General features: G+C 35.3%; 4 protein-coding genes across 7 annotated transcripts; 1 reads left to right on the top strand and 3 right to left on the bottom strand.

Moving 5' to 3' along the window:
• Nucleotides 1-544: 544 nt before the first annotated feature.
• Nucleotides 545-3,731, bottom strand: LOC105140047 (uncharacterized). Of its 2 annotated transcripts, XR_845114.1 has the most exons (3): nt 3,457-3,731; nt 1,078-3,215; nt 545-947 (listed from the first exon to the last, which is right to left on the bottom strand). XR_845114.1 is itself a non-coding variant. In XM_011046716.1 (2 exons), the coding sequence occupies exon 2, from the start codon at nt 2,757-2,759 to the stop codon at nt 1,512-1,514; it is 1,248 nt and encodes a 415-aa protein (XP_011045018.1). In that variant the 5' UTR covers nt 2,760-3,215; nt 3,457-3,731; the 3' UTR covers nt 980-1,511. The 2 variants fall into 2 exon arrangements, 1 of the variants encoding a protein (XP_011045018.1); XM_011046716.1 differs by lacking the exon at nt 545-947 and having other exon boundaries at nt 980-3,215.
• Nucleotides 3,732-6,219: 2,488 nt separating this feature from the next.
• Nucleotides 6,220-9,581, bottom strand: LOC105140046 (signal peptidase complex catalytic subunit SEC11A-like). The gene is made up of 8 exons (XM_011046714.1): nt 9,418-9,581; nt 9,212-9,324; nt 9,047-9,118; nt 8,379-8,414; nt 7,615-7,660; nt 7,219-7,306; nt 6,805-6,862; nt 6,220-6,553 (listed from the first exon to the last, which is right to left on the bottom strand). The coding sequence occupies exons 1-8, from the start codon at nt 9,494-9,496 to the stop codon at nt 6,503-6,505; spliced, it is 543 nt and encodes a 180-aa protein (XP_011045016.1). The 5' UTR covers nt 9,497-9,581; the 3' UTR covers nt 6,220-6,502.
• A 1,205-nt stretch (nt 9,582-10,786) lies between these two features.
• Nucleotides 10,787-15,274, top strand: LOC105140045 (centromere protein O). Of its 2 annotated transcripts, none has more exons than XM_011046713.1 (12): nt 10,787-10,975; nt 11,078-11,132; nt 11,214-11,262; nt 11,353-11,423; nt 11,516-11,574; nt 11,845-11,943; nt 12,065-12,122; nt 12,409-12,545; nt 12,635-12,691; nt 13,628-13,725; nt 14,085-14,260; nt 15,115-15,274. In XM_011046713.1, exons 1-12 carry the CDS (start codon nt 10,898-10,900, stop codon nt 15,183-15,185), a joined length of 1,008 nt encoding a protein of 335 aa, XP_011045015.1. In that variant the 5' UTR covers nt 10,787-10,897; the 3' UTR covers nt 15,186-15,274. The 2 variants fall into 2 exon arrangements, with proteins under 2 accessions (XP_011045015.1, XP_011045014.1); XM_011046712.1 differs by having other exon boundaries at nt 10,787-10,978.
• A 1,294-nt stretch (nt 15,275-16,568) lies between these two features.
• LOC105140044 (plasma membrane ATPase 4) lies at nt 16,569-23,074 on the bottom strand. Of its 2 annotated transcripts, XM_011046709.1 has the most exons (16): nt 22,848-23,073; nt 21,289-21,408; nt 20,929-21,165; nt 20,073-20,834; nt 19,849-19,971; nt 19,658-19,762; nt 19,421-19,565; nt 19,176-19,340; nt 18,615-18,853; nt 18,487-18,519; nt 18,308-18,389; nt 18,034-18,194; nt 17,777-17,950; nt 17,352-17,534; nt 17,079-17,260; nt 16,569-16,984 (listed from the first exon to the last, which is right to left on the bottom strand). In XM_011046709.1, the coding sequence occupies exons 1-16, from the start codon at nt 22,902-22,904 to the stop codon at nt 16,888-16,890; spliced, it is 2,865 nt and encodes a 954-aa protein (XP_011045011.1). In that variant the 5' UTR covers nt 22,905-23,073; the 3' UTR covers nt 16,569-16,887. The 2 variants fall into 2 exon arrangements, with proteins under 2 accessions (XP_011045011.1, XP_011045013.1); XM_011046711.1 differs by lacking the exons at nt 16,569-16,984; nt 17,079-17,260; nt 17,352-17,534 and adding an exon at nt 17,555-17,577 and having other exon boundaries at nt 17,719-17,950; nt 22,848-23,074.
• Nucleotides 23,075-25,035: the final 1,961 nt, after the last annotated feature.

Here is a 25,035-nt window from a genome sequence, read left to right as displayed (position 1 = left end):
ACCCATGAAATAGTAAAGATTGGGTGAATCATATAAATTATTGTATGTTTTATTTTTTATTTTATCTTATTTTTTTACCTTTTATCTTATTACATTTACATGACAGTAGCCTAACGGATTATAGGAAACTCAGTCACCGGCTCAAACAAGATTGGGATAAAAACAGTTCTCAAATCTGGTAAGTAAAAAACCGAAGCTCTAAGAAAATATATATTTCATCTACAGACCAAGCTACAAACAGCATTCCAGCAAATAGTGCACCGCCTTTAGAAGAGCTTGTGGGAAATATGAAAAACATTTTGCAAATTCAAGACCTGCCTTTCACAGGACAGTGCAAAACAATTTTACTGACAGTGAGAGTCTCTGTATTATGCACAAAGAGTGCTCGATGATAGAAAAGGGAGTATTAGAATGGCTTCACCTGTGCTGGAATTTTAGCATGGTGGCGAGTCTTGTATGGGTGTTCAGATATCTCTTGCAATTTTTACCTGCTGCTGATCCTTTAAAGTTCACGTGCATGCTGGATAGCTAAGTTTCGATCGAATGGGATAAAAGAGTACTGCTATGAATAAAGTTCTTTTCCCGGAAGAGGATAATAAGCAGAAAGACATTATTTCTTGCTTATTATCAGTCAAGTACTTTGTTTCCAAGCTTTGCAGGAGGCCAATTATGTATCACTACGATATGAAATTCCCTGGTTTCTGCCCCAGATTTTGCCCTTTTCCCATCAAAACTCGGAAGTGTATAGATTACATACTTCGCTTATCACTCCCCATGATTTGAATATAACTAAGTTGTGCCAGAAGTCCATGTAAGATTTGCCAGATTCTGCGATTCACATGTACAAACACACTCATGCTAAGGTAGGCGTGGAAAACCCACAATCTTGAAGCGAAACACGAGCAGCAGAATAAGGCTTCAGCAGGGATGTTTTCAGGGCCCAGTCACTTGAAAATTGAAACATAGCATCAAAGACAAGTAGAAGGATATCAATTTGTTATTAATATTGGAATTCCAATCGTTTCAGATTTTAAAATACAAAGAGCAACACTACAGCTCTTGACACCAGTGGTTTACCTTTCAACAAGCTACACAAGAGTACCCTGCAAAACTGTCTAAGACTTCCTCTTTGTTGGCTGTAAATTATACAGAAGAGCTTCAGATCTGTAGCGATGGCAGCAGACAGCCAACACGGATGCTTATCGTACAACAGTGCAACCAACTGTGGGCATTCTATTGGAAACTTGCCCTGGCTTGGTTGCTGCAAAATAATTTCCTGATTCATACAGGATCTGCAGCAGGAGAGTACAGACATCTGGATGCTCAACCCACAATTTCCATCTTGCAGGGGCTGAGCTTCAACAGAAGGGGAGCCATCTGGTTCATCCTGGCAACAAGAAACAGAACTGGGTGCATCAACAACTTCCAATTTAAACAATTGTCAATGCCTTGGAACCAGGACAGCCTGACCCAATTATAGCTTTGGGATAACAAATCTTCACAGGTATGTTTCAATCCTCGAATGAATGCATACATATTTTCTCCAGCTGCAATGGCCAATCTTCACCAAGTTGCTGTGGATTTAGCTCCATGGCAACTTTGAAATCAAGCATGGATATTGACCTATGCTGTCTCTGTTCCTGCATACCCTCTACAGGACCACTGCTACTCTGCATATGCACGTGATTACTCGCCCACGTGCGATTGATAACTTTCTGTGCCTGCTGCTTGTGAACAGGGTGCTTTCTCGGATCATGCAGAGACCGTGCTCCTACTAACTCAACACATGACTTGATCAACCTCTTCAAGTACAAATCTAACATATTATTCAACCTGTTTGCACATTCCATAGTAACCCCTCCAAGGCCTTGAGCAGCTGCAATCTGCTCCATGCGTTTCCTCAGCATCTCTGAATCAGACAATTCACCAATGTCATAATAGCGAACAAAATCACCACTGCTTGCAACTGGCATAGTTTTGCGGGCCCCACCCACACTAGCTGAACAAAATGGAATCCCTAATGGTGCAAGTAGGGGACTTCTAGAAAAGTTCAAGCGGTTTACTTGCTCCACCTCTTCTCCATCTTCCACAAAAGCTGTCTGGTCTTTGCTCTGTATCCTTGATCCTTCAATTGGCCGTTGAGCTGACCCCTCCCTTTCATTCTCGGATTGCTCAGCAACTGTTTGAAGATGCTGCACTGGTCTCTGAAAATCACAAGGAGCCGATTCCCCATTCTCCACAACAAACTTACTTCCACTATCTTCTGTAGCAATTGATTGATGTGAGATACATTCGACTTTCCCATTGGGCCCAAGTGGGCTCGGTCTATCTCTCTGCTTCCGATCACGTATCACTGATCTAATCTTTCTTGGAGACACTGGTAAAACTCCATTAGACCAAATGGGTGTGTTTTGATTTGGAATAAGGGACCCACTTTGTTCATGCCCATCTTCTCTAACTGGAGAACTGTTTGGAGCTTGAAGCAGAGATTTTGTGGGACCCGCCTCATAAATTGGTGGTGGCGTCTTCGCCTGAGAGGCATTCTTCAATATCGAGCGTATAAGATTATTGTGCAGTGGCAGATTCTCCCTTCCAAGCAAGCGAAAACATGACTTATCAAACTCACTCTTACTCAGCTTCTGACTCAAAAATCGATTCAGATAGTAAAAATACTTCTTTGACCCCTCAACTCCAATCTTCTTCACTATCTGAGTTCTCAATTCAACCAAATCAACTCTGGAGCTCTGATGAGGTAGCATTTCTCATGAAACAGATTCATACACCATCCAAAAACAGAACCACAAAACCCCAAAATCCTCAATCGCACACTCAATTACCGTTATTTTCACCTCCCTGATAACAAAATTCACACACCCACATATCAAATTAAACGCAAATCAACAGTCAACCTCTGCTTATCCAGTCCCAAACACCACCATTCACCAAAATCACAAAAACCCAAGATTCTCAACCTGGAAAACAGCTATTTCTGTTTCCAGACAACCCAAAAGTCGCCCGCCAACAACCCATACAATGCAAACCCAAATCTCATCTTTACAAAATCCAAAACCCTAAGAGATCAAACCACTAAAAAAATCTCAATCCAAATCACCCAGAACCAAAACCAATTCATTCAAACACACAATAAATCAAAACCCTAACTTCAAATCACCAAACTTTATACCCACAACAAACTCCTTTCTCTTCTTTCACCACTGCACCATTCAAAATAACAAAAACCCATTTCAGTTTTCACATTATTTCACACAATTCACAAGCTAACAAGTTCAAATTTTGACTAATTTAACTTAATAAACAGAGATCAGTAAAAGAAACTAAACAGAGCCCGTTTAAAAAATTGACACCAAAACAACAATGAAGTGCAAAAGGCAAACTTTAAGAGTGTAAAGTTAATGGGTTTTAAAGATTAATTAAGTAAATATTTAAAAAACTAACCTTTGATTAACTTCACCAAAATTGGAGAGTGAGAGCTTGATTCTTGGCTTGTTTTCTTGGGTTTTCAATGTAGTTTTTTCTGTGTTGTTGATTTGAAAAAAAAGCCAAAGAAAGAGAGGTTATCTTGGCTGTGAGAGTGTTAGCTAGCTTGATCGCTCCTTTTTGCTGCTAATTTAGTGTAATAAATAGTTTCTTTTTCTCTCTCTCTCTCTCTCACTCTTTGTTTTTGTGTTTTATTTTCTTGGTTTCGCTCTGTGTTTCTTTCTCTCTCTTCGGTTGCTTCTTTCTTGCTAGGTCTCGCCTTGTGTTTTTTTTTTTTTTTTAAAGTACAAACGTGTTTAATTCATTTTTTTAAATTTTGATCCTTTTTAATTTATTTTGTGAATTTAAATTCAACTATCATTTATGCTTTCTACTTTAACATGCTATTTTTTAACCATTAGCATAATTATTAATCCTGATTTTATATATTTTAATTTTAAAATACAAACCTAAAGCATTATTATTTAAAAAAAAAATAATGCAAATTAAATTTTAATTAAACATGCAGATTAATAGAGTTAAATTACGGCTATTTAATTTAAAAATTAAATTAAAAATTAATATATTAACAAATTAGATCAAATAAAATTTAATATTGACACAATTAAAATAGATTTTATGCAATAAAATTAAATATTTATTCAATTGAATTTAAGCATGATATATGATATATGTTTATAAAAGAGAGAGAGAAATTAATTGTCTTATTTTGACTTGAGTTTGAGATTAAAACCCACTTGTTTTCAACCAAATTTTTCAAAAATACTCCATATTTTCTAATTAAAGAATATTAATTTTGAACAATTAAATTGGTTATAAAACTAAACACGAAAGTCTTTGAAATTCATAATGTGGTGACCCCGATAACCAAAATTAGAGTTTATAATAACTAAAGTATAGGAACTCATAATTATGTTGTATTTGAAGATTTTATACTTGTGAGTTATTGGTCGGCAAGTACTATTAGGAAAATGAGAAGATTCATCACATAGTTTTTGGCCAGGGCAAATGGCTCCACCTCCCACTCGAGGAATATTTGCCTTCTTGGAGCTCAAAATGGATGACCTCCTGTTTGAAGTCAATTGAGGTTTGTGGATAAACAAACTATTTAATACAAATGCGGTGGCGTTTTATCCTCCTTTAAGACTTAGCATTGGTGTAAAATCTTACCTCGTAACTACTAACTACCTTTGAAACACAACACTAAACATAGGAGAAAAGAAGCTCTTCTGACCTACCTTGAAAGCCAAAAACATCCTTATTTCATCCTTACTATTAATTAATTTTCTGTCAAGTATTCATTGAGAATTTTATGCTACTTCCCATGAGAGATACTTTTTATTGAAATATATTAAAATAATACTTTTTATTTTTTAAAAAATTATTTTTGATATTAGAATATTAAAATAATCTAAAAACACCAAAAAAATATTAATCTACTATAAAAAATTAAATAAATTAATTTTTTAAAATATTTTTGAAACGCAAAAGTAAATAGGATCTAAAAGGCTTTAGCCTTTTACTATAACAATGGATAGTGATATGTCATGATTTTTTTTCATTTTATTTCTAAAAAATAAGATATTTTTCATTTTAGTCCTCCAAAATTATAAAGACTTTTTTTAGTTTTTTAATTTTAGATTTTTTTAATTTCATTCTTTAATATTAAATTTATTAAGAATTGGGCTTAATAATTTATTTTAATTTATTTTTTATTAAATTATCTAGTTTTATAACTCGTGTTGCAAGTTTTATGGATAAGACATGTTAACTTGAGTTATTTTTCATTTCTTTTTTATAAGAATTATAAAATTTTCATGACTTGCATTAAGATTTTGACAAATTAACTTAAATTAGTCTAAATATATTATTTTAATATTTTATAAAAAAATATTGTCTTAATTTTTTTTCAAAATATATTTTTATTATTTATTTATTTATTATCTATCAAGTTAACCAAATCACATTATACCACTTATATTATTTTTTTTCTAATAACCAACATGCTAATCAACACCTTTTTTTTTTCTTTTTTACGTTGAAAATAAATTGATCAGAGCAGCAACTTGCAACGTTGCGTGAATAATTATCTAGCTCGTGCGTGCATGTCTAAGCTCATGCTTTTCACAAATCTAACGGTTGAATTCTTCGGATAGTGGTTTTGGAAAACAAGTTGAAAAACTTTTAGTAAATTAGATCATAGATGTCGTGGAATGCTTGTTGAAATCAAAGCACTTCGGAACCTTTTTCTTGGCTTTGAGAGTGTTAGCTAGCTTGATCGCTCCTTTTGCTGCTAAGTTAGTGTAATAAATAGTTTCTTTTCCTCTCTCTCTCTCTCTCTCTGTTTGTTTTTGTGTTTTATATTCTTGGTTAGATCATAGATGTCGGGGAGTGCTTGTTGAAATCAAAGCACTTCGGAACCCTTTCTTTGAATTTGAACAGGAGCGAACTCACAATAGTCTCACCTTCATCCATGGAAGGAAATATTGATGCAAGGTTTTTCCAAGTTTCTAATATGGTTAATTATGTGGGGGCGAGGGTCTGAGGACAGTTGTTATCTGACAGTAACTTCGTCAGCTAGACAGCAACGTGGCTCCTGTTCAGACAGCTTCCACCTATGGAAGAGTGAACCTCATATGAAACACAAGATAGCACTAACGACACCGACTTTTCATAAGAAAAGGTATTCAATCTTGTGACGTAAAACATTTGACTGTGGAATGATGTTCCTAACAGCATTATATGTGTTTAAATCATGATAAAAATTGTTCTGAAAACAGCACAGCTCCTGAATGAAATAATTCTTTCAAAGCATCGCGCAATAGATTTTCAGAGTGACACAATAAATATGTTTCACCTGCTTAATCTGAAGTTTACTGAACAGGATATGTGGTCCTCAGATCTTACAAAATTCTGTTGGTATTGAGCACAGCTAATTTCATTGCTTCTGTTTCAAAGAGAGAGAATATAAATGGCATCAGTCATGTCTTGAAAGCTTGATTACTTAATCCTTCGAGGTTATAACCAGAAGACCTAGAGCGCCTATAAGCATGTACTGCAAGAAAAACCAACACCAAGTTAAACATTATATGCAATATGCAAAACTAGGGAAATGAGTGCCTCCAGAAAAACTCAACTCATGAAAGCGTAGAATGCAAAAACTTAACTTTTCAAGTTGATTGATTTATAATTTCTGTGGAGAATTTCATTTTTCAATTGTTTGTCATAAGCTAGGGAAATGAGGTTCTCTGGCATTTTTTACTCAAAAAAGGAAAGATCTGTGTTGGTGCAAACCCTAGACACTACCTTGATAATAGGTTTCTCAGTCATCACGATTGTAACCCAACCGGCGTAAGGCACGAACCTGCAGAAGAGGATATATAATTCAGTTTCACATAAATGAAGAGGATTTATATTTCAGGAAGTGTTTAAGAAGAAAACTACAAGACAGAATGTTTGTGTTTCTTATGCCCATATGAGTTGGTAAATCATTCATTTGTATTGGCATGTTAACTAGCCTGGATTATTTCATCATCAGTTAACCCAAGCTAATTATTCGATCAAACGAGTATTAGATAAAATCAGCAGATGACAGTATATGCAAGCACCAATTTCAAACACCACTCTTTTGCACCTTTCAAATTGATCGCGATCTCCCGCATAAATTACAGTTTCATGCTGGAAACAAAATATATGTAAATAGATGCATAACTGACTTACCCAACAGCTCTCCCCATAATTTGTTGTGGCTTCAACCAATACTGACCATAGGCATACAAACCCCTGTCATCCGCATGATTAGCATCTCCTGATAAAATTATCCAATCACAAATTGAGTATCAGTCTCCTGGTTATTGAAAGAACTACAGGCAGAAGTTCTCAAACATTTTTTTCAGACCATTTCACTTGTATCCCTTACGCTATGACTTAACATGCTGAAAGGTTGTCTATTAATTACCCTTCACTTTAATTGATCCTCGTATTTAGAACACAAATGAGAAGGAACGTGGCACATGTATAAAAACAAGTTTATTCTTGAGTGTAGAAGAGGATTAAATAAAATAAGCAGATATGAACTCAAAGAAATTTAACAACTTGAGTCACAGATTGTGTTACCTTTAGTAAGGATATCAACCTTTCCAGTATTTTCCTGTTCATGAACCTGCCAAAGCACAATCAAATGTACATTATGCAACTTTATTGTCATAATTAGATAGTATCATGCAAGACTTTTGCCACTGCTTGCTGATCTGCCTTCCTCTCCCCCACAAAGGAAAGAAAATCAACAGTTACAGAAATTTTCAGCTAAGAAAAGTTGTAGCAACTTCTAGAAATAAGAAACTAGAGTGAATGGTGGATTTAAATCTGGCATGTCACTATTTTGTGGGATACAACCTCCTATTTCTTGATCAAAACAATTAGTACTTTTTTTCATTCTGCTATTGATAAGATGCATGCTGCGATGAAACCAATTGAATGGTTAGCTTTCGTGATCTTATTCGATTGACCAAACTCACTCTGTGGGTGGGTGGATATGGAACTAGCAGATACAAATAGAAATTCCATAAGAAATGATAGTGAGGTCAAGATGAGCCGAAGGCCTTTATTCTGTCACTCAATTGGCATGCGTCCTAGTGAGAAACATTAATATATTATAACTGACATTAAAATAAACAAGAGTGAATGGATGAAAGCTCGTATTTCCTGATGGTAGTTTCCTCTCTATATGGTCACTAATTGACATTCTCAGTTTGGAACTAAATAGTCAGCATAATCGCAGTCTATAACGCTTTCAACAAACCTGTGCGAAATGCCCATCATAATCTACAATAAACAACAAACACTAGCAAGCATACTTCGTCATGGACATATACGGTTACCTCAACTACTCGATGGACAATTGGAATTGGCTCCCCCTGAACAATGCATTGAAGATATATCAGTTCACAGGAGTAGAAAAGAGACCATGATGTTCAATACAAGTACACTGGAATGAAGAAAGGATAAAATTTGGGATATAATCGAAGCAGAAGAGAACTTTGTCACGGACAATGTCCACCTTTATTAATAAGCATATCACAATCTAATTTATAAAGAATTACTTCTCTACTTTAAGGTAAATAAAAAGCTAAATCATCTTATTAAAGAATCAACTCACACGCTTCTTTCTAAATCAAATGCTCACTAAAGTTCCTACAGCAGGGCTTTAGACTGCTAAAGTGTGTTGAAACAATATTCAACAAATCACCCTCATTGTTCCTTTTGAAGAACTATCAAGCACTCCACTAGCACTGCTCCTCGTTACACGTTAAAGCGGGTCCCACATGGAGGAACAGTGGGCCCCGCATTCTTATGACTGGGAACTAGGAAGCAATAGCACCCTATAGTTTATCCGTCATTTTCCTGAGCATTCAACCGAAAGATGTGCTAAAACTAAACACTAAAATCATCAACTCATAACAAAACAAAATCAAATAGAAGAGCAAAGAAACTCAATAATCACCAAATCAATTAAAAGAAAAACAAACAAATTAAAGAAAGAACATACTTCTACATTGTACACAACAATCTCTCCCGCTCGAAATGGGGCCTCGCTCATATGCAAGAACAAAATGTCTCCCTGCAAGCCAAGACAGGACAACGTAAGAAAAACCACATGTTGCCCATATGCATATCGCATGCGAACCAAAAAAAAAAACATGGGATTCTTAACTCGTTTGAAAGCAGGTTCCATGCTACCAGAAAGAACAACAACAACAGGAGATTCGCTACCAGTTAAACACATCAAGGCTTTCCATATTATTAAAGCCATCGACACTATCATCCCTGCAAAACCAAAAAAATCAAGAAATCAATAAAAAAGAAAGGAGAAACATCAGTAGCGAGTAAAATAAGAAAATATTTTTAAAGAAAAGGAACCAAGAGTGATCAATTGAGAGAGAGTGTCTCTGATCTTCATGGATTTGATTGACTCTACGTTCTCTGCTATCCACCCCATCTTATCTGTCCCTCTCCCTCCCTCCCTCCCTCTCTCTCTGTGATTTTCTTTTGTGAAACTGAAACTGGGATGAAGGATCCTTGGGTTTTGCAGGGAAATTGCAATAGAGAGCGCAGAGATGGCGGTTAAAACTCACTTATAGTCCCTAAATTTTCTCTCTTCAATCCCTGTACTCTTTGTTAAGTCCAAAAAGCTCCTTCATTTCTAATTAAATGCCATTTGAGAGATTATATTAAATTAAATAATGAAAAATAGGATCCATATGGGAAATTAATTAAGAATCTTATTAGCATGAAACGAGAGCTTCATACTTGATTTGAATAAATGTAAATGTACAGGGACCAGATGTGATTCTTAGTCCTTAATTCAAAGATCAACTGTTATGGTCCTGAATGCGGGCCCCGGATGTGGCGTGGCTTGTTGAGTTATATTTTGACATGTGGAACTACTTTGTCATTAAAATTTTAAGAAATGAGTAAGTTTGGCATATTGCATTCTGGCTGCTATGTTTTCCTGCTATTCTGATTCAGTCCATAATTTTAATAATTTTAGCAATTTCATTCCTGAGAATAAAAAGAAAAAATTGAAATTGAAATTAAAAGGAAATTCTTGACTTTGAAAATATTTTTCAATCTACAAAATTGGATTCTTTTTTGTTGAGAAAAGAGAGATCTTTTGATGTAACCTTCTGTCTGTTTATTTTTATAAAAATACATATTGAATAATGTTTTATTCAACAAATATATATATATATATATATATATATATTAATTCAATAAATTTAATTTAAGTCAAAATGATAAAAAAATAAATAAATTGTAGATAGTTACCATTTTATATCATTTATTCAAAAAAATTATTTGATGAATATTGAAAAGCATATTGATATTATTAAACCTAATTCAAAATCCAATCTAAACTTAACCAATATATATAATTTCATAAACCTAATATTTATAAATTTATCATTTTATACACATTCTTTTTCATTTAAAATATTATTTACATAGAATTCTAATCCATAACTGATTAAACTTAAATTATTATAAACTAGATCAACAAATAGGTTCATGAAAATTATTTTGTAAACACTATTGTATATATAAATAAATACAAAAAACTTATAATGAAGTATTTCTTGAACAAAAAGAAAATAAAAGAAGCCGCCGGCATGGTTAATATCTCTAAAAAGGATCTAAGTGAAAATATCGAAAACATATAAGACCTGAAATGTACTTTACCACAAGAAATATCATAACGAGTCCATGTGGAGTGTTTTCTTCTCAAAACAATAATAAAACGGGTGCGGGTCGGGCTCTGCAATTCGATTCGTGCCCGGATATTAGAACCCTAAATTTTAAAATTTGTGACTCCTCTCTCTCTCAGAAAAAATCAAATCAGATGGAGGTCAGCGATTTTGAAGAAGAAACCCTAAAAAAGAGGCATAAGAAGAACCCTTTTACATCATCAATGGGAGAGGTGGTAATTTCTTATTAATTATCATTCAAAGCTCTTCTTTTTTTTCAATTTTTATGTTTTTTTTTGTGATTGTAATTTTAATTTTTTGTGTGAAAAAAACAGAACTTTATGCACGAAGATGATGATAATGACCGGTTAGAAACTGCACGTGCTAGATGTAAGAAAAATGATTTTTTTTTATTAAATTAAGGTTGTTTTGCAAGAAACTGAAAGTTGTGTCCTTTTTTTTATTAATTAGTTTCGAATGTAATTAAGAGACATACGGCATTGGCAGAGAGGCTGTCTAGGTGAGAATTGTATTGATGGTTGTTTGATTAATGAAAATGTTACTGGGTTTTGAGGATTCAGGTTTTTTTGTTGTTGCTGGTTTTTGACAGGGATTCTGATAAGATGATATTCGAGCGGTTACAGAAAGAATTTGAAGCTGCAAAAGCATCTCAAACGGAAGGTATTTTCTTTTCGAGATAATGCAGTGATTAACAGTTTATTTATGAGTGATTTGATTGGAAAAAAATGTGTTTTTCTTTTGAATTCTTGCAGAGGTTTATTTAGATGGTGAAGAATGGAATGACGGACTGTTAGCTACGATAAGAGAGAGGGTAAACACTGTATTTTCAGTACTTTGTCGGAGGTGGTTGAATTCTGTGGTTCTGATCACAAGTCATTGTTAAAATAGATGGCCGGAACAGTTTACATCTTAAAGTTTGGGTCTTTATGCTCTATATAATGGATAATTCCATGAGGAATACTTGTTTGTTAGTACTCCATCTTGATGGATTTGTTTGTGCGGTTTGTATCATTGTAAAGTTATATGTTTGCAGATGGGCGTGATCAAATTTTTAATGTTTTAAGCGTGCCCTTTTCATCAGGTTCACATGGAGGTTGATAGAAAGGCAATGCTAGCGGAGACAGATGTGATACCAAATCATCATGTTGAGGAAAAAATTACATATAGAGTTGGGAATAAGGTAACATTTTCTACTAACAAGGATACGATGCATGGAATGTGCTTAGTATGTAGGTTTTGATGAAATTTATTGCATTGGTTAGTCATTTATCAATCAATAGCTTTTTTCTTAATACAAACAGGTTATTTGTTGTCTGGAGGGGGCAAGAATTGGCATTCAATATGAGACAACTTTTGCAGGTCCGGTGCAAATTTTCTTGTGCTTTATTCTAATATGATCACTCTGGTTATGTTGTCATCTCATTTTGCATCCAACAACAATTTCTCCAATGTTCATGGTTTTCCACGACTGCACTTATGGGGTTGGTGGCCGTTTCATTTTTATATTAAAAAATATCCTGTTTATCCATACAAAAATTACTGTGATCTTCTTGTACTGCTTAATTCTCTCAGAGGAGATTGCATGTCAGTTGATGCAACTTAAAGCTGGTTCATTTGTTTCTTCCTTTCCCCTTCTTCCTTGTAGGAGACCCTTGTGAGCTGTACCATTTGGTGCTTGAGAGCAAGTCATTTCTTGAAAAGATGACTGTCCTTGAACACACAATCCCTTTCTTCCTGCCGCTACGTGAAGCAGAAAATGATCTTCTTTCATCTAATGCGATGGTAAGGTTAGTTGCCAGAGACATCTTTTTGGGTTTATATTCCTTGAATATTACCCGTTCTCAATTTTGCTTCTCTTCTCTTGTTTTCAGAGATTTATAGATTACATTGGAGAACTTCTGCAAGCTTATGTGGATAGAAAGGAACAGGTATAGTCCAGCTTACATGATCTTAGTATTTATGTGTTTCTGTTTGAGCTAGCTTTGCTGACATACTGATCCTTGTTTACCTACAAGAGATTGTCCTGCTGCATCTAGTGAATTTTCATTGTTCAATTTGCACAGATCAGCTTAAGTCAGCTTCACCCTTTTTGCCTGGTTTCTATGGGAACTATCATTGACTCAACTATTCTGGTGAATACTTTAGATGAAAATTTATCAACTTTGTTATAGTTAAGATAAAGGGGGACCCACACAAGATTTTATTTGTTGGCGTTCCCTCAGTAGCAATTTTTATGCTTAAGCTTGTATCTGAAGAGTAACCCCGCTGGACTCTATTGTTAGATGAAGTCTTATTATTGAAGGCAGATATTTTTCAGTCATTACGTGCAGCTTCTTATTTCCAGTTTTGCTCTTAGATCTTTCTCGATCTTCTTTGTTAGGAATTTATATGTGCTAGATGATTGTATAGTAATTTTCATTCCATCTATTGTGTGTGCATGTGTGGGTGTTTGCAGATGTTTGTCAGGTATTAAGGGTGAAATAACAGATTGAACATCTTACAATACTGTGGAGATTCTATTTTCTTGGTCTTTTCCTTCTTAATTACTCAATCCCCACAAGTGAGCGTACTCCTTTTTCAACTGTCCCTGTCCACACCCTGTTGGTGGGATTTGGTCTCTAGCGTTTTTTATCTGAGATGACAACATAGCGTATACATTCCTTCTTCTTTTTTTCCTCTCTTGAACAAACATATAATTCCTGGTAAATTTCTGTTTCATGATGTAATGTATTCTTCTCCTGGTTTTTCAATTTAGCAAGTATATCACATTGACAAGTTGCAGCTAATCTTTATATTATACGTACTTTTGATCAAACAAAAGATATAATTACTCCTAACTCACTTTCTTTCCTATTGTGGTGCAGGTTCGACTTATTAAGGAGTTGTATGGAAATCAAATAGGAGAGCTGTATCATAGCCTACCCTACCACATAATAGAATTTGTACTGGATGATTTTCCTTGGTGAGTACTTTTTCACTGTTGCATGCTATTGAATGCTTTTTTGTACTTTATCTATGGTGGTTTGCTTACATAATTTCTTGAGATTATCTAATTCCTCATCTTTCTTTTTACCAAATTAATCTACATTATACTGTAGCATACCCAAGATTCATCGACTCTTTCTTTCATGTGGTGATCTTTAACTTCACTAACCTTGGAAATATTTTGCAATCCCTTTGTTGCTAAATGGGAACTGTAGCATAATCAATGCATGATCACTTTTTTCAGTTTCTATAGCATCAAGGATGAATCCTGTACTACACATGTTGGATATGCATCTGCATGTTCTGATGTTTTACTATGCCTTTTTCTTGTTGCAGCAAGGTAATTGTCAGTCTTAGATATGCAGACCTTGTCTCTGTACTTCCAACTCGGGTCAGAGTCATTGCATGGCCAATTGATCAGTTTAAGAAAAGTGAAGTAATGGGTGCTCACCCTAGTCCAAGTCGTCTATCTTACGCAGAGGATGCCTTGAAAAGTATGAGCTTGCCAGAAGGTGATTTTTACCCTAAAATGTTGAGCTTTCTATTTTCAAATTGAAAGTCAAGGCTTACACTTATTTTTTCAGTTGTCTTTTATCCTCTTAGTCGTCTGAATTGACCAAGAAGAACATCCATAAACAGAAGCAAATATGTGGTTCATTCTTTCTCTACTGTGTTTTCTTTCTTTCTTTTGACTGGTTAATTGCATGATTTTGTGAATGAGCTTGACTTGCTTGTCTTGATACTTGACATATTTTTCCCTGATTATTAGTTTTTCATTTGACAATATCATCCCTGCTTGCTTACGGGGAATGAGATTGTGGTAAATGCTGTTTCTTGCTAAAATTGGATGTTTGGTCAGGCTGGTGCCCGTTTAGATGCTCACCTTATTTGTTTCCTCTGACTTAAATTCTGTTGGCTCTTTGGGACATTGTTTGCCATCAAATGCATGTTTGTTTGATGGTGATTCGTTTTAAGAACTTCCCTGGACTTCCTGCTTTCAGCTTTCATAAGTCAAGAGATGGGATGATCTTTGCTGTTTGAATATAAACTAGGTATATGGGGAATACATTGTAGTCTGGCTGGTGCTGGTTTATATGCTTACCTAATCTTTTTTCCACCGAGATAATTTTGGGTCTCATTGACGCCATTTCTGCCATCAGTTTTCTGATTGTTTTAGGTTCATGTTGCATTAAAAGCTCTTGTGCATTTCCTGCGTTGCTGTTCCTTACTTTATCATGTTGCCTTCAAAGAACTCGTGCATTTCCTGTGTTGATGTTCCTTACTTTACCACCGCGTTTCATTTTGACAGTCTCTCCTGTTGGTTTTCTGTTTGTTCTGATTTGTTCCTGCTTATTATCCATTGCAGCATATGCAGAGATCGTATTGAGGCTGCGACAAGTCACTCAGGAAATTTTTGAGGACAGGAATCCCAGTTAGTGCTTTAGTTTTCTGGCAGAAAACTTCTGATCTGTACAATCATATCATAATGGTGCCGAAGCAACTCGTAAACTGTTTCTTGAGATGATGAGTTCCCAATGTGAAATGTGAACAAGTATTAGCTAAACTGTAAGGGTGAGCTTTAGAAAAAACAAAAAATGATTTCGGTTTGGTTTCAGATTTTAAAATCCAAGAAAAATGACCGAAATCAAACTAAAAAAAAACCATTTTAGACTGAAGACCTGTTAGAGTTAAAGATTTATTAAATTAAAGCCCGTTGAAAATAATTTAATTAAATGTCTTATTTTAAAATGGATTTATTCGGATTTAAGAAATTTGGAATTGAATTGAGGCAAATCTATCGGTTCTTTCATTCATTTCAGTTCTGTTTAAAATTAACAACTTACTCAATTCATTTTTTTTATTTAATTTGAATCATACTGAATGATCTTGAATGAATAATTTAACGATGCATTGCCTATATTTTTCTGCTAATATATTCATCTGTACTTCAAGCCAGAAACAAATACACATCAATTTGTTCTTGCACGTCCCCGCTTCCTTGGATGACACATCAAAAATCGACTCCGAGAAAGAGTTCAATTGATCTCAAGTTACCAGCCCATCAAAAAGAAATTTCACGGTTCACTTGATGACTCGTGAGATGGGTAACGTGTCCACCATAAACGAAAGTCGTGAAGCTCCTTCCTTGACCAATATCCTATTAATTTTCGAGTAATTTTTTTTTTCTTTGTTTGTAACCGTGGTGAGGCAGCAGCAGCAGCTTCACGTTGCTAGCAAGTGCATAAAATTCCATCTTCTTGAATTGCTAAGTGGCTAGCTCTTGGCCCTTGTTGAAAACTAAGGAAGAGCTAGCATTGTTTTCCCCTCTGCAAACTCTGTAGCCATGCCGCCCCATAAAAGCCCGTTTACCATTACAGTGCAATTGCCAGTGGAACTCACTAGAGATCTGTTTTGTGAGTTTTCAATTGCTTATGGAAACCCTTTCAACCCGGTGATCCATCCACTTAAAACCTAGTTTGAGCCGCGTTTCAAATTAAATTAGGTTGAAATTAACCTAGTTTGATTTTTTATTTTAATTTTTAATGTTATAAAAGAAAAATTGAAACAGCATCATTCTGAGTCTTCTAACCCGAGCTTTATATTGGACTATGAACCAAGCCGGGTTTAATAACTTTGGTATAAGCCCAACCTATACCGTTTATCGTATGCTGATGAGTGATGCAGAAGCTTCTCTCGTATTCTCATCGCCTCAGTTTTTCACTAGAAGCCAAGCTTGGAAACTTGGTTAATGGAACAAGTGATTCCGTCCGTAACTAATAGCAACAGTGAGATGGTCTAAAGAAAGAGAAAGCTCTGAAGTATCACTTTAAACAATAGCCTCGGATTGCATAACTCTATTAGCAACGTAAATTGATGCAGGGCATGTAAAATTAAACGTGATAGAAAATTGGTGCAGAGGAGGAAATGGATGGCTGATTATATTGAGCTCCTAAAGGAGAAACCATGTCCTCTGGGCTTGAATGGTAGATAACAAACAAAAAAAGTACCTAAGTTATAGCAAGAGGAATGCCTTTCTAGTCTGATTAAAAAGATTTTCTCTCGAGGTCGCCTTCGTCGTCATATAGCTGCTTTCGGCTTTTCTCCGAGGAGTTTGTTCTCTTCGAGACTTGTAAACTCCTTAAAGTGTGTAATGTTGTTGAATTCTATCAATGTCTAGTCCCTTCAGCTTCACCACTGATTCCACATGCCCCTTGAGGGTGTTCAGCTCCCTCAGCCTGCGAAGAAACATAATTTATGAATACGCAAAAGATCATGGAAGGACAACAGCATTTTAGCTCCCTAATTCTTTGTGGAATATGGCTTGCTTACCTTGCCATCTCAGCCCTACGCTTGGCTTGCTCTGCGATCTCAGAAAGCTCCCTGTAACTACTCTTGTCGGAAAAGATAGTGTTGGTCTGAGCGGGTTGGAGGCCATGAAGGGTCCTCTGAGCTGTGGCCCACTGAGCTTCTCTCTCTTCTTTGCCGTAGTCTTTCTTTGTAGTAAAGGCAGTCTGTTACAAAGAAGGTAGCAAATGAGCAAGAACATGAGCAGAAAATCAGACTCAGACTCGGACTCGGGATTTTGTTAATGAAATAACACACCTTGTTCTCCAAGAAATTATCCCAAGCCTTCCCGCTCAGGATATAGCGGATTGCAAATTTGAGAAGATCAAGCGGCAGATATGTCACCAAACTAAATAGCCAGATAACTCCAGCCCATCCCCAGCCGCACCCCTTGATATGTGCAAAACCCCAGTTTGCGTAGACTGCTATCAATGTCGCAATCTATCATTCATACAGTGGTAATGTATTAGGTTTCACTAATAATCTGATTCATTTTCCAAACTATAAGCAAAATATTTGACATTCAGATTGCGGATCCCAAGATTATCATTAGCAGAAGGTAAATAGAGTGCATTGCGCTGCTTAAAAAACCCGAAGCAACAAACAAGAGAAGGCCATGACAAACTAAGCATGGTAGGGAGGGTTGTTTTAAGTAGTGATAGGCGGATAGGATGAATCCTTACCAGCTGAGCGACTACAAATGCACTGACAAGAAGAAGTCCAGGACGTTCAACAAAAGACCAGCTGCGGGATCGTGTGACGAAAATAAGGGCCTGGCTCACAATACTCACTTGCAAGTACAAGGCCGCCATCATTTCATATTTGCTATCTCTCAGTGATCTTACGCCAAACTTATCCTGTGTTACGAAAACCATATAAAGATATAAAATCTGAAAAAAGGAAAACACAAACTGGCAATGATATTGTAGGATATTCTTACTGAGAAGAAGTCTGTGTCTTTCATAATCCAGAAGAATAATACTGTCATTAGTGCCAAGTAACCTCCAAGCACAACACCAGTACTAAATATCTCTTTAAGTTTCCAACTGTCTGGCAGTGGAGATGGCTTCACTCGATCTTTCGATATTGTCATGATTGTTCCTGGAGGTTTGATAATGCACCATATCAGACTTGTGCTCATGCTAATTCAGTTCATGGTAATTTGTGAAAAGAGAATGATATAAATTTACGAGGAGGTTTACTAGAGATCTCACCGTCATTTAGGATGGCAATGATCAAAACCATGAATGGAGCGAAGTCAAACTTCCATATCAGGGCAATAAACATGAAGCCAAACTGCCATAGAAAGAACAGATAGAAGGACATGATTAAAACAGATGTCTCGAGAAGATTAGTAATAGAAAGATACATTCATGGACATGTTGGTACTTACCACAATACGAATGGTAATTGAAACTGCATATATCTGCAAAAGAGAACGGTCAGAACAGAGTGAGTTAGACACTTGCAAATTCAACAACCGTGAACACAGCAATAAAACAAGCAGAAGATGTAACTAACAGTGTAGTTCTTCATCCTTTGGAATATAGCCCTGCTGGTCAGCACTGCACTTATAATAACACTAAGTCCTGGTTCAGTAAGGACAATATCGGAAGCGCCTCTGGCAGCATCAGTAGCATCAGCAACAGCAATTCCAATATCTGCTTTCTTCAGAGCAGGGGCGTCATTAACACCATCTCCAGTCATTCCACATATATGCTTCCTCTCCTGTAGCCTCTTAACAATTTCATATTTATGTTCTGTAAAAATGAATAAAAAGGTGTTAAGTCAAGACTAGGAAACATGATAAAAAGTAATAAAAATCTAAAAGATAATCATGTAAGAAAATAATGGATGTCAATTGAAATCATGCTTAAATAGTGAGGGGAGAAGGGAGGCTGAAGAAAGATCGCAATCTTGTACATGCTGACAAAATTATTGCGACAGTGACTTTATCATTTGGAAAAATTAACAAAATAAAAATCTGCAAATTACCATGATATGGAAAAGAAAACGAGTGCAAGTGCATTTTGGAAAAAGAAAAAGAAAAAAGAAGCATCAGCATTAGGCAGCTGACTTCACCTGGAAAAACTCCAGCAAATCCATCAGCCTTTTCAATCAACTCATCCACAGGGAGGGCTGCAATGGCAGCATCCTTATCTTGGCCGAGCAATGAAGAAGAGGGGTACATGTTTGTTCCCATTCCAAGCCTCCTGCCAGTTTCCTTAGCAATTGCGAGCTGATCCCCTGGACATTGAGGAAACAGCAAGCAAAGCCTAAGTAATGGCATAAGAACAAATTTCAAAATGAGAATAAAAAAGACATACCAGTAATCATCTTAACATTAACACCAAGGTGGAGAGCTCTTCTAATGGTTTCAGCACTGTCGTGCCTGGGAGGATCGAACAAGGGCAGCAAACCAACAAGTTGCCATGGTGCCCCTGGAGCATCTTTTGATTTCTCAGGTACTTCCTGCATCCATTTCATTGAAGGAACGAAACAATAAGATCAGGCTTGTTTGAGTAGCACGGTGACAAGATGTAGATAAACACTAAACTGCAGACCTGTCTTGCAACACCTAAAGATCGAAGTCCACGTTCAGCAAACTTGTCAATCACAGAATGAACCTTCCTCTTAACATCTTCCTTGCAATTGCATAGAGTTAAGATCTGCATAGAAGTACAAATAGGGAATGAGTTAGTAGTTATTACTTTGAGTGCTGATTGCCGAGTTGGTAAAGGGAAAAGCATCATACCTGCTCAGGGGCACCCTTGCTAGCCCGGTGCCAGTTTCCATTACTATCAATGTAAGTCAGAGCAGTCCTCTTGTCCACAGGGTTGAAAGGAAGGAAATGAACTTCTCTGATCCCAGCTCGTGCCTGCCAAACAATAATGAAAAGGACTATTACTTTAAGTTCTGATTTTTTGTGCAACCTCAGATTCAGAGATCTCGGAGAAAACTGCATTAAAGCAGCTATACCTCCTTTGGGTCAGCAAGCATCCCAACAATTGCAGCATCAATGGCATCCTGATTTTCCGTCCTTGAAGCTCTCGCTGCAAGAAGCATAACATGCTCCTTCTCCACACCCTTTGCAAACACTTCAATCAAGCTCTTGTCAACAGTAAGCTTGTTCAGAGTGAGAGTCCCAGTCTTGTCACTGCAGAGAACATCCATTCCTGCCATTTCCTCGATGGCAGTCATTCTCTTGGTAATGGCACCCTGTTGAGAAAGTCTATGGGAACCAATAGCCATGGTGACAGATAAAACAGTTGGCATAGCAATAGGAATTCCTCCAATCAAGAGAACCAGCAAGTTGTCAATTCCATCTCTGTACTTGCGCTTTTGTATTGGGTACATGACTACAATCTCAATGATTATTCCAATAGCGATTGAGCAAATACAGAAATTACCAATGGCAGTAAGAACTTTCTGGAAATGTCCAACTTGATTGGTGCTGTCCACGAGATGGGCAGCCTTTCCGAAAAAGGTGTGCACACCGGTGGCAATCACAACTGCTTCAATTTCACCTTGTTTACATGTTGAGCCAGAAAACACTTCATCAGAGGGGTTCTTGGTGACAGGAAGTGACTCCCCTGTAAGGGCAGATTGATCAATCTTCAAAGGATCACCCTCAAGAAGACGGGCATCTGCAGGAACTATGTCTCCCAATTTAATGCTGATAATGTCTCCTGGAACCAAGATTGCAGCGTCTTGCTCGCTCCATCGGCCATCTCTCAGAACCTGAATTATTTTCAGACATAAAAATCAAATAAAATAACAAATAGTAGGTAAAAGCTAAAGCATGCAAGCAAAGCCAGTGAAACGCAGTTATCACCTTTGTTTTAGGAGCAAGACCAGCCATGAGGGCTGCTGCCGCATTACCAGCATTGTTTTCCTCGATGAAACTAATAGTGGAGTTAATCAGCAACAAGACAACGATCCCGACAAAGTCCTGCCAATCTGGAGGTCTTCCATCACCATTTGCCAAGACTATGGCCATCAATGCAGCAGCTTCCATGACCCATGACAACGGATTCCACATAAATCCCAGAAACTTGAGAATCTTGCTCTCCTGTTTATAAACCATGAAAGCTCAAATTTAACACGAACTCCATAGAACTGAATCAGACTGCTATCAATACATTTTTCTTCCATTTTTTGATTCACTAATGAATTGAAGATTACAAAAATTAACCTTTTTCTCTTCTAGTTTGTTTGGTCCAAAAACTTGAAGCCTGTTGGCTCCTTCGTCTGAAGTAAGACCTTCCCTTGAACATTTGAGCTGCTCAAACACTTCCTCTATGGGAATCCTCTCCTGCGAGCAAAATATTAACATTAACTAAAATTAACCAAGAAAATCTTTGCATAATGAGACACCATGTACCGTTCTACAGTATTTTTCTACAATATCATCACTCCTTCGTACATTATTCCATCCAAAAATCTAACTGACAAGAGTACATATAACATTTCATAGCAAAAGTCTGTGCAACTATTGTTTATTTTTTAATGCCATCAATAGAATTAAAACTTTTTTTTCTTTCTATTAAACAATCCAATATCTTTTGAATATGGAAACTTGTATTGACAATTAGTGTTAAGCTCTGTCCAGCTACATCATGCACAGCAATTTCTAGAGTTAAAAAATCAAAATGGGAAGAATCCCTTCATTTTTCATAAGCTAACAGCCAAATTACTATATATCAGTTCGAGCTAAGCACTCCTCTAGGCTCCTCAGATGTGAGCATGAGCTAATACTGGGCAGTCAATCCAACACACCAAACGACATGCATTTTGTCTCCAAAGTCTCTATCATTAAAAAACTCATTTATCAACTAACTTTCTGTGCAAACACCAAAATGTAGAACAGCTGTAAAAGTACCAAAAGGTACAAATTCACGGCTGCTCAAATGATGCAAAAAAAAAAAAAGGAGATAAAATCATATTTCAATTGCCAAAATATAAGGAAACAAACATTTAACCTATATATATAAAACAATAACACAGGATGATCGTACCAAAAAACACATAAATTATGTGTTTGACTATAGCAGAGACAGGTTACACCACACGCGCCAAGATATTTATGATATGCTCTATAAATTTAACCAAAAAAATTATAAAATATTGTTTCTACGGGAGTCAACTCTCCTCGTTTTTTTGGGAAATGTAAGATCAGATTTTAATAATAGGGACTCCAACAATATATATATATATATATATATATATATATATATATACACATATATATATATACATATATATATATATGCGCCAAAATAATCGCCGTAATGACATGCAAAATAAGTTATGCTGCCGATTTGATTAGATCTTTTGTTTTACTTAAAGGAACTGGAAAAAAAAATTATTCTCCTTGAAAATACCTACTATAAATTTAAAAAATCTTCGAAGCTAGAGATTAAGATTAATTTGTGTAAAATAAAGTAAAATTTTAAGAAAAAAATTGATAACAGTTTATAGAGAGTAACAAAAATCGTAAGGAAAAAGAAGCATTACTTAAGTATGAACTGAGCAAATGAACCAATTCTATATTGTTAAAAAAAAAATCTAGAAAAGATATCACCATGAACAAACAAAAATAGTTGAAATTCTTTCATTTTCTCGGAAACCAAACAAATGCACATGTAGAGATGAAAGGAAGAGGAACACAGAAGGTAAACAGTATCATTACATTTTCCATCGCGTTCTCAGTAACCGAACACACATGCAAATGAAAAGGAGAAAAGGAAATACCAGATCAACAGACTCATTTTTTATCTCTTCTAGGCTGATCCCGCCCTTACTAGACATCCCTCCTCCTCGCCTTAATTCCGAAAAATATATATTAATAAGAAAAAATTCAAGAGACAATTATAGACTCGTAATAATATTATTTGCTATCGAAAATGACAGTAGCGGAAGAAGCGAGTGTTTTTTTTTTTTCGAAGAAGAGGAAGAAGAAATAATGAAGAAGGCGAGGAGTAGTAGAGGTGGACGAGTTGGAATTTATACCGAGAATGGAGGGTGCGGCCTACGTGGCAGGGAGTTTGTTGGTTTTGTCAAAATAGATGCCACGCGCGGGTTTTTATGACGAGTGGTTGTTAGGTTTCAGAGAATCTCTCTCTCTCTCTCTCGCGTTATTTTAAAACTGGTACCGGTCAAGCTAATCAACCAGCAACTTAACTAACAGGATTTGGATCAGTTGAGATTTAAAAAAAAAAATCAGTTGATCTTGTTAAGAGTTTCTATGGATCTTTTGATTCGGTTAAAATCCAATCTTTAAAATGTTGATTTTTCAAAAAAAAATTCTTAAAATAATATTATTTTAATTTTTAAAAAATTATATCATCAATTCATAAATCAAATTTAAATAATATTATCAAATATAAATAAATATAAATAAGTAAGATTTCATATAATTACCAAGTTTTTTAATAAATTTAAATTCAAGTAATTATTAATATTATTAAGAAAAATAACTATTCATCTTTGAAAAAAAAAAAAAGCAAGACCCTCACTTCATGAACAATGGTGAATTCTCAAGACCTCCCTTGCGAAAAAAAAAACTAAAAACTCAAGATTTTCTGAGCTGAATTTAAAATTATTTTTTTTTTTATGATTTATTATGTTGGATTTGAGCCTAGTAGAAATTAGAAGTGTACTTTAATTAATTTTGTGGTTTTACTTTAATATTCTACTTAACCTAGGATATTTCAAGTAGTTTTTTCTTCAATTATTTTTCTTTAAATACCTTTTAAATGAATGATATCTAAGAAAAAAAATTATAATGAATATGACCATATATACTTTATTAATTAAAAAATTCATAGAAATCACAAATGTTTAATATTCACATCAAAACTTTTTATATCCGCTAATATCTTATAATCTAAATTTAAAATGTTAATAGAATTTATGTACTTGAAGAGATACAAGACTTTTCATCTATATATTTTATATCTAAATTTATTGGTATAATTTTATTCATTATTTTTATTGTTTATTAATAAATAAAATTTGTTTGTCCAGTATAGACATAGTACTCTTTGTTATTCTTAAGGTATTCAATTGTATCCTTATATCTCAAAACTAACTAGCTTTTTCAAGGATAACCCCCCCCCCTCAATTTTTGAATATATCTAAGGGATTTTGCTAGAAATAAAATATAAAAAATTTAACCTACTGTTTCCTTTTTTTTCCAATTACTTTTTTTCTCACTCGCCATATTAAACCGAAAAAATTATTAAATTAATTACTCCTTGGCACTAGAGCGACAAAAGAACCCTCCCTTATTATCCAAAAACACCGTCGTTTCTTGACTTCCCATAAGAGGAGCGTGTAATTCAATCTTCGGAACAGCGCACGTGGACTGAAACAAATAAAACGAAACCTCAAAGCTCCTGGCAGTGAATCAGTGCGCAATCTCTTCTTTTCCCCTTGGTCGTCTCTAGATGATTACGTGTTAATTTATGATGGCTCGAGGTAGGGAACACGCAATTTTTTTTAGATTAACGTTGTATTTGGATCAGTTTGTTTGTGTGCACCATAACTAATCCCACGGATCCTGAAGTTAACGACCATGTAATCCTCCAGTAGTTATTATATAAGCAACCAAAAATTCGAACCTGAGACCACAGAAGGAACAAACCCCTTAATTCCAAGTCTTTACCACTTGACCACCACCTAGATGGTTGGAACACGCAATTTTAATTTGGTGGTTGTCTTATAAGCTAAAAACTATATTTTTAATAAATTTTTTTTTTATATTTTAAATTATTTTGATGATTTGATTTTAAAAATAAAAAAATAATGTTTTAATATAAACATTATTTTAAAAATCAACGACAAGTACATTAATAACCACTAGAAGTTTACAACACCCTGCGTTATTGTTGGATGACTTCAGAGATTAGTTTTTTTTTTTTTTTTGGGGGGGGGGTAT

This window comes from Populus euphratica, unplaced genomic scaffold (genome assembly GCF_000495115.2).
Source record: "Populus euphratica unplaced genomic scaffold, PopEup_1.0 scaffold100.1, whole genome shotgun sequence".
NCBI classification, from domain to species: Eukaryota; Viridiplantae; Streptophyta; class Magnoliopsida; order Malpighiales; family Salicaceae; genus Populus; species Populus euphratica.
Note: the sequence above shows the minus strand (reverse complement) of the source record. Positions and strands in the feature narration are given on the sequence as shown.

What these genes read in the sequence shown, in the direction of transcription:
- LOC105140047 (XM_011046716.1), bottom strand. Translation starts at nt 2,759, where the DNA reads ATGCTACCTCATCAGAGCTCCAGAGTTGATTTGGTTGAATTGAGAACT.
- LOC105140046 (XM_011046714.1), bottom strand. Translation starts at nt 9,496, where the DNA reads ATGGGGTGGATAGCAGAGAACGTAGAGTCAATCAAATCCATGAAGATC. An exon ending in TGGAACCTGCTTTCAAACGA is followed by an intron (nt 9,119 to 9,211) that starts GTTAAGAATCCC and finishes CTTGGCTTGCAG; the next exon opens with GGAGACATTTTGTTCTTGCA. An exon ending in GGTTGATATCCTTACTAAAG is followed by an intron (nt 7,307 to 7,614) that starts GTAACACAATCT and finishes TAATTTTATCAG; the next exon opens with GAGATGCTAATCATGCGGAT.
- LOC105140045 (XM_011046712.1), top strand. Translation starts at nt 10,898, where the DNA reads ATGGAGGTCAGCGATTTTGAAGAAGAAACCCTAAAAAAGAGGCATAAG. An exon ending in GTACTGGATGATTTTCCTTG is followed by an intron (nt 13,726 to 14,084) that starts GTGAGTACTTTT and finishes TTCTTGTTGCAG; the next exon opens with CAAGGTAATTGTCAGTCTTA. An exon ending in AAGTATGAGCTTGCCAGAAG is followed by an intron (nt 14,261 to 15,114) that starts GTGATTTTTACC and finishes TATCCATTGCAG; the next exon opens with CATATGCAGAGATCGTATTG.
- LOC105140044 (XM_011046709.1), bottom strand. Translation starts at nt 22,904, where the DNA reads ATGTCTAGTAAGGGCGGGATCAGCCTAGAAGAGATAAAAAATGAGTCT. An exon ending in ATTTGCTGGAGTTTTTCCAG is followed by an intron (nt 18,854 to 19,175) that starts GTGAAGTCAGCT and finishes TCATTTTTACAG; the next exon opens with AACATAAATATGAAATTGTT. An exon ending in AAAGGATGAAGAACTACACT is followed by an intron (nt 18,520 to 18,614) that starts GTTAGTTACATC and finishes TCTCTTTTGCAG; the next exon opens with ATATATGCAGTTTCAATTAC.